This window comes from Serinus canaria, chromosome 22 (assembly GCF_022539315.1).
Source record: "Serinus canaria isolate serCan28SL12 chromosome 22, serCan2020, whole genome shotgun sequence".
Lineage (NCBI taxonomy): Eukaryota > Metazoa > Chordata > Aves > Passeriformes > Fringillidae > Serinus > Serinus canaria.
Genome location: NC_066335.1, coordinates 4,161,611 through 4,169,677, shown reverse-complemented (window position 1 = coordinate 4,169,677; position 8,067 = coordinate 4,161,611). Strand labels below are relative to the sequence as shown.

The following is an 8,067-nucleotide window of genomic DNA, read 5'->3' as shown; positions in this document are numbered from 1 at the left end:
CAGCGCAGCGCGGCTAGACGGACAGAGCTCGCTGCTTTCAGCGCAGTTTGGCTGTTCTGGGGCAGGACAGGTCGAAGTGAGGCTGCCGGGACACCGCGATCAACCCGCGAGGGCCGTGCCCTGCTCCGGCTGTCCCGGGACGGGCGCGCTCCTCCCGCTCCGGCTGCACGGTTTCAGCGCACTCTGTGCGGTCTGGGGCAGCACCGCTCGGTGTGAGGCAGCCGGTCCCTGGCCATAAACATCGCGATAAACCATCACGATAAACCCGCTGTTCCCCTGCCCGGATTTCGGCAGCCGCGAGGCGAGTGGCGGGCGTGCTCCTTGCAGCCCAGTCCCGCAGCTTTAGTACAGTTTGTGCTTTCTGGGGCAGCCCCGTTTGGTGTGGAGCTGCCGGGCTGTGGCCATAAACCCATCACGATAAACTCGCGGGACCCCTGCCCGTGCTCCAGCGGTGCCAGGGTGTGCGGCGGGCGCGCTGTTTCCGACCCCGTCCCTCTGCTTTAGCGCAGTTTGTGCGATCTGGGGCAGCACCGCTCGCTGTGGGGCTGCCGGGCTATGACCATAAACCAAAACCCGATCGCGACATCCCGATCGCGACAGCCCCGCGCATCCCCTGCCCGGGCGCGCTCCTTCCACCCCGGCCCCGCCAGAGCAGCGCGGGGGGCGGAGCGCAGCCTCTCCACTCAACCAATCGCGGCGCGAGGTGCAAATGAGATGCCCTTATGTGGCGCAGGCCACGCCCCCCGCGCGCCGCCCGCTCTCGCTGTAACCCATTGATGGCGCGGCGGGAAGGGCGGCGGGGAGGGACCGGCCGCGCTGCCGCTCCGCTGCCGCCTTTCTTCTGCAATTCACCCGCGGCTGGTGCCTTCTTCCCTTCCTTCCTTCCTTCCTTCTTCCTGGATTAGGCAGCAATCAATCCTTCTCCCCGTTGTCTGTTTGAGGAACAGGCGATCCTCGTTAGCGGCGATCGGTTTCTGGATGCGGCTCCCTCGTCTGCGTGTGAAGGATGATGATACCGGGCAAGACTGAATCAGCGTAACTTTTACTTGGCAAGAGGAAAAACTTTCTTCCCCGTTTGAAGGCGTTAAAAACACGTAGCGTTAAAAAGCAGAAGAAGTTGGTTTTAAAGCTGAACTTCACTTTCCTGGGATTTGTGTGTCAGATTCAAAGGCTGCGTCGTTTTGTTTTTCTTTTTTTTCCCTTCTCCCTTATCTCCCAAAAGGAAACTGTTGTTAGTTGGCATAGACTTTTTAAATGTTTGGAATTCAAGATACTTTAGGAAGAGGACCAGTTCTTAAAGACAAATCTCTAGGTTCTGAGATGGATTCCGTCAGGTCCTGGGTCAGAAACGTTGGGGTTGTGGATGCAAACGTAGCAGCACAAAGGTAACCGTGACTATTTCTCTCACGCTTTCCCCCTCCTTTTTTTTTTTTTTTTTTTTTTTTTTGTAAACCAAATATTTTCATTATGCCCCGTTGTTAGCATTTGATATTAAAATATTTTTTTTCTCTCTCTGTCCCCCTCCCGGTCTCCTCCAGTCAGCGAAAAGTGAAGGTTGGAGCTAGAGCTAGGCAACAGAGCTCCAAAACCGGGGAGCATCAGGAGTCCTAAAACACAATGCAGGGCTCAGATGACAGCGAGACAGGATCATCCTTTTATTTTCTGCCCCAGAAAGATGTGGGGGGCTCTGGATTGGTTGTTCCCAGCGACCCAGGGTACTCCTCCCTGCTTGCTGGGCCAGACAGCCGAACAGAAGGGGACCAAGTTAGAATTAACTTAAATGCAGATGTCAAACCCGAGCTCCCCCGGCCCAGCTTGTTTTGCTTAATTCACGGCGGGCATTGCTGAAATCGTCACCCGTGGTTTCAGGGCAGGCAGGGCAGGGTCTGAGGGAGCAGGGGAGGGCACAGGCACTCCGCATCCCCGCAGGCATCCCGCAACCTGCGGCCATCCCGTGCCTGCCCGCCTGGAGCACCTGCCCGAGCGTCCGAGAGGTCTCTGCTGAGCTGAAATGGCTCTGGACATCCCGAAATTGGGGCCTGCCTGTTTGCTTTCTACTTGTTTGGGCTGGTTAGCACCCTTTACGACCCCTTTTTATTTTCTCTTCCCAGCCAAGTCGGCACAGGACAGTTATCCCAGTCTCTTCCCGTTAGGGATAAGACGATGAAAACTCTTTTGGGTATTTTTTTTTCCTTGCTCTCTGGATAACTTCAAAAAAATAAGTTAAAAAAGAAAGTAGTAGCGGCGGGGAAAGCTAAATTGGAACCCCGGGAGTAAGCTGGATTTTATTTAGTATTAGAGACAAGGTGAAAGGTACGAAACAGCAGAGGGGACTTCAGATGAAACAGATGTTTTAGAAATAATACATCCATGCCCCCACCCACGGCCTGATCTCGCAGCAAGGTTTTCCAAGCGCCATGGGAGGAGTTATCAGAGTTTTATGAATGTCGATAGAGCGTTTAATAAACACGGTTGAGGGGGAAGAGGTTTATCCTTGAGGAAACTGAAAGTAAAAGGAAACCGCTCCTGACAAGACTCCAATTCACGGGAGCGGTGGAGGTGCAGCCGCGTTGTGCTGCCTGCTGGTTTTTCTCCCAGATATTCCTAACAAACCAATAAATCCCAATTTTTACACGCAGAATGAGAGGAATCCCCATGCTAGGTGCAGTTGTGGAGGATGTGGTGAGTTCACACCCGTACCTCGTTGGCAAGGAAAACACGGGGAAACATCTGTAGTTCTCTGAAAGAGTCAAATACTTTTACCAGTGCTGTGGATCTATTCTGGGGACTAAAACCTAAAGATGTGCAACTCCTAACTAGTCTGGCACACAGACTTAATCTGTCTATTAAGTAATTTGGAGGTGCTCGTGTGCACCTATTTTCTTCTCAGTAAGTAGAAATTGGCTTTAGGGAGAGGGAACTGCAATTAATTTCACAAGGAAATAAAGCTGCGGTCAGGGATATCGTGGGTAAACAGAAGCATTTGAATCTTTCGAAGCCGGGAAATGCGTGGGAAACATCACAATGTTTTCTGCAGTCAGGGACAAGATTTTCTCAAGGGCTGGTTAACCGGAGACTAAATTCTTTCAGTTCAAATCAGAGATTCAATTCACCGGAATCAGTTCAAGTAAGTCAGTGACTAAAGTCAAACTTCGCTGCCGAGAAAGTCGCTGTCTCTGACCAAAACGGAGCTGTCCCAGAGTTGATATCCTGCCCCTAGGAAAGATTTTTAGGGTCGCTTGTTTTCTTCTCCAGGAAAAGAGACCAGGAGCAGGATGTGCAAAGAACACTTCCAGACCCTCTGACACGTTAGAGCACTTCCCAGCCTGCCGCAATCCAGCCAGGAGCGGTGACGGGCAGGGAAATAAGCGGAGGAAGGCAAACAGGCGCTGCCTTTAGCAGTCCCCCCTCTGTAAATCAGCGCTGTCCTGGGGCACGCGGGGCTCGGGGCCGCGCCGGGATTCGGGGTCCAGCGAGCACGGCCCCGGCGGCAGCAGGGACAGCCCTAACGTGCTCTGCCTTTGCTGTTGTTGTTTTGCCGTTACTGCTGCACAACCTGGTAATGTCTTTGTCTCTCCCCCCTCACCCCATCCCGTGTGTTTCCTCCACAGCGGAGTAGCTTTGTCCAGAGCCCACTTTGAAAAACAGCCACCCTCCAACTTGAGGAAATCCAATTTCTTTCACTTTGTTCTGGCTCTCTACGACAGACAGGGGCAGCCCGTGGAAATAGAGAGGACAGCTTTTGTGGACTTTGTAGAAAATGATAAAGTAAGGCTCCTTACTCTTCTTCTTCCTCTTTTCCTCTCCATTTTGGTCTTCTCCCCGCGCCGAGCTGCCACCTTCTAATACCTGTTGTCCCTAAAAAATACACCCATGGTTTGGTCAGGGTTCAGGTGCTGTGGTAGAGCTGTAACCCTGTGTGTGCTGCTGTGGCTAAAAAGGATTGGAAGCCTCTGCTCTATCGTGAATTTCATTCACCCACTAAAACAAAAATAAATAAAATTCATGGGGGATAAATGCTTTTTTTACCTACCACACCTGGCAGGTTTTATTAGTACCCAAACAGAAGTGGAATCTGACCTGTAATATGTCAGATTATCATTGAGTGTGGTTATATGTATTTCCTAAGGCTCCAAAGTCAATGGCAGGACTTGAAAAGCATTTGCTTTTAGATTTTAATTCCATGTCTTGAGCACTTTGCATTTTTTCAATTATTTTCTTAGTCATGAACAAGATTTTTTTTTTGAACCGTGAATCTTAAATAATTATCTTACAAGAAATTACATTAAAAAAGGACACAAGAAATATCCCTGTAACACAACCTTCAGGAAACAATTATTAATTTTGACTCAAAGTAACACTATTGAAAAGCAATGATCACAGTAAAATCAAAAGCCATTGTGTTTTCCTGGTGTCAATCAGCTTTATATTAAACGATTTGAAATGCACAAATTCTTCTGAACGTATTCCCTTGAAAAAGTTGAGAGCATAATGGCAAATAAGAGAGGGAAAGAAGTTCTTCAACTCCTACAGGAAAAGATGTCAGGAGTATTTTGTAGTTTGTCCTGGCTCACCCGGAAGGTTAATACATCCCAATCACTGGATTCACCTCTTAGAATTTTAATCAACTTCGTTGTCACTTCCATCATGATTATCAGCTCTTGCATTTTAAATGTGCCAAGTGTAAGTTCTGGAAGGATTTTTCCCCCCGCTTTTTTCAAATTCCCTTCCAGGAGCAAGGCAACGAGAAGACGAACAACGGCACACACTACAAACTCCAGCTCCTCTACAGCAACGGTGAGTGCTCTTCCCTGGCAGCTCCCGGGGCTGCGCTGTCAGGTGGGGTCTGGCTGTCCGTGCTGTGGCTTCCAAAATACGCCGAAATTCCCTTGCATGAGGCCCCTCCAGGGCAGGGATGGCCCTGGAGTTTACACGGGCTTGGGAAACAGAATTACCTGGGGTGCCGAGGGCGTCTGATCCGGCACTGGCTGCGTGGGCTCTGCTGCTCTCAGGGCAAGACGCCTGTGGAGTGTTATTTATCCCTGTTCTCCCTCGCTCTAGGTGTCAGGACAGAGCAGGATCTCTATGTGAGGCTCATTGATTCTGTCACCAAGCAGGTGAGCAGGGCTGACCTGTGCCATGCTGTCCTGTCCCACCTCATCTTTCCTGTTTGCTCAACATTTCCTTGCATGTTTTTCCTTCTCTGTTTCATTTTGGTCTCTTGCTCAGCTGTACTGCAGACCTATTTTGGAGAGTAATTGAAAATTGTGCTCTTAAGTCTCTTTTTTTCCCTCTTGGACTGTGGGTTTTTATGCACTTTGTAGCAATATTTATGTAAAGCTGTTTTCCCTGCACATGAAAAGGAAGGTGTTTATTTGCAGGCGATGGTGAGCAGTGGTAAAATCCCTTCCCCTCACATCTCAATATTCTAAGGAATAAATAACTCCTGATGCTCCTGGCTTACCCCTTCTCTTCATTTTTGTAGCCTATAACTTACGAAGGCCAGAATAAGAACCCTGAGATGTGCAGAGTGTTGCTCACCCACGAAGTAATGTGCAGGTAAGATGACTTTATTAACTCATCATTTGTGAGCTTTGCTTCCCAAAATGCTGGAAGAGCCTCTCCAAGGAAATTTTAAGTAGAGAGATTTTGATTTTGTTATTTATTTTGTTACTGGCTCAGAGAGGGTCTTTGTGTAGGAAGACTTTCTCTTTACATGGGTAATGCTTGCTTGGGTTCAAACCAGATATTTGGGGGAGGTTTCCTATTTCTTGGCTATTAATTTTTCCTGCAGGAGACTCAGCAACCACAGCTGCTCTATTTTTGTTTAAAGTAGGCCTTTGCATGTGTTGTTTAAATCAAGACTTTTATATGCTTATTGCTGATAAAATTTCTGTTCCCCTTATGAAAATGAGAAGTTTAATTTATATATTTTTGCCTGGAAACTGCGGGATGTTCTTAATGCAATTTCCTTTGGTGAAATATTTTCATTTTCTCAGTTAAAGTGGCATCATTAATGTTTTTTAATTTTGGGCAGTTCTACCCCATAAGAAAAACCCCTCAAACCCTTCCTTTCTCTACATGAGAACAGTATTTAGAGGCCTTCTATTTTTTAATTAAAACAAAAAAAAAGGACACTGTTTTTAGCATTTAAATTTATAAATTAGAGGGTGAAATGATTTGAGGATGTTTTTAATAACTTTTGTATAAGTCTGAACTTACATGTACCTTATGTGTGTATGTCATGCTTCCATGGTAACTTATTACTTTTCCTGTTCTCGGGTAATTAAATTTTTTTTCAATACATATAATAATGCAAACACTCAATGTTCTTGTATTAAAATGTGCTAAAATGTGCATAGAATGTTCATAAAACAAGAGGCAAAACCCATTCGTGACCTTTATTATTCAGTTTGTGATTTATTGTATCAGTGGGAGAGGGTTAAGCTGGTGGACTTAACGTTGCTTCTTTTAATGGCTCAGCTTGCTACCTGATTGTTGTTTTTTTTTTAATTAAAGTAGCCTTTTTAAGTTAATGTAGCAGTGAGAGAAGCCTGTTTGGACAGAATTTTTATCAAGGGGAAGTAGTACCTAATTATGTCAACAATTCCATTACTTTTTAATAGCACACAAATCAGGTCTTCAGTATGAAACAAATGGGCTGTTTCTCTGTTGTGTGTAGCTCTCCCTAATTAAGTAAATTAGCTTTTGACCAGTATTTTCATATTTATGCCCAAACACAATGTATACCACGTATGAGGGATGCGCTGGGTGGGCTTTACAAGGGCCTGGTGATGTCGTGGCAAAGATCAAAGTTCTGAAAGGGACTTTGGGGCACATTTAGAACCTGTGTATATAATTTTATATATATATATATATATATATGTATAGGTGCATCCATGCTGTTGAAAGGTTTTGCCATAACCAGTGAAAATTAGAGAAGAAAAGTCTGATTTCTGGTGGAGTTGGGTTGTGGTTTGTGATAACATAAGAGCAGCGAGTCCATTTCTTGTCTCCACTCTCCCTGCACAGAGTGCAGTTCTGGTTTGGAAGTTCAAGTATTTCAGCACCTTCTCATCCAAATGGAGAGGTTTGATTTAGAATTAATTTGGGTTTTCCCCTGCTTCCTCTCCCTGCCTTTATGGTATCAAATGCTCTGCTCAGCTTTGATATTTCTGAGCTCCATTGATGCCTGCAAACCTCCTCTGTGCTTGATTTAAGGTAGCGTTGCACAAATCTAAGCTATTATTCTGATTATTCTCAGCTCTGCTGCTTAATAGATTAACCAAGGAAGAATTACAACTCAGGGACGTCCTTCCCATGTAAAACACAGATTAGTGAAGGGAATCAAAAGCACTCTGTAACCTAATGAAGACATTTGATTTTAAAGTCGTGTTTTCCTGAAGTATCTCTGAGCAGGACACTGTGTATTCTGAAGAGGCATTACACACATCACTTTGAATAATGCCAGGGGAATGCCTCCAACTCTAGTTAAACTTGACATTTTATTTTATTTCTTTTAAGTACAATAATCAAATCTTCCTCATTGTGTGCTGCTTAAGTGGCAGCATCAATTTTTAAAGCCTCTAGTTTAGTTTGCATTAGGAACAGTACATAAAATTTTAATGCACTGTACCCACTCTGCTGTCGAAATTGATGCCTACTGCATCTGAAAAGGAAAACAAGAAGGGTCTGTCTGTCTTTCTGCTCCTCTTCCAATCCTCCCTAGTTGAAGGCAGGGTTTTTTAGGGGGGATTTTTCAGTACATAACCACACATGAAGATATTTTTTGCTGTGTGGAGATGAGCTCCTCCGAAAGTGCCCGTCTCTCCCTCCGACGGTGACAGATGCCTGCTTAGCAGGAAAGTTGTCTAAATATTGATACGGCTGCCCCAATCTGTCACAGCCATTGAAAGTCCAGCTCTCAATAATTAGTGCTTTCAGGGCTTCCAGTGCCAGCCTCCCTTCATTCATTTCCAGTCTGATTTTTTTTCCCGTTTACTTCTTATGGCCTAACAGGAGCAGCTCCTGTTAGGTGTGTTTGTGTGGAATAACACAATCCTGAGG

At 46.0% G+C, this 8,067-nt stretch overlaps 1 protein-coding gene across 1 annotated transcript in view; it reads left to right on the top strand.

The window, feature by feature from the left end:
* The first annotated feature begins 793 nt into the window (after window positions 1-793).
* EBF2 (EBF transcription factor 2) overlaps window positions 794-8,067 on the top strand; it is a 126,506-nt gene continuing 119,232 nt past the window's right edge. Inside the window, exons 1-5 of the mRNA XM_009097704.3 lie at window positions 794-1,385; window positions 3,612-3,768; window positions 4,734-4,797; window positions 5,062-5,117; window positions 5,486-5,559. Coding sequence (XP_009095952.1) covers window positions 1,255-1,385; window positions 3,612-3,768; window positions 4,734-4,797; window positions 5,062-5,117; window positions 5,486-5,559 — 482 coding nt within the window. The 5' untranslated portion in view covers window positions 794-1,254. The remainder of the gene's footprint in view (window positions 1,386-3,611; window positions 3,769-4,733; window positions 4,798-5,061; window positions 5,118-5,485; window positions 5,560-8,067) is intronic.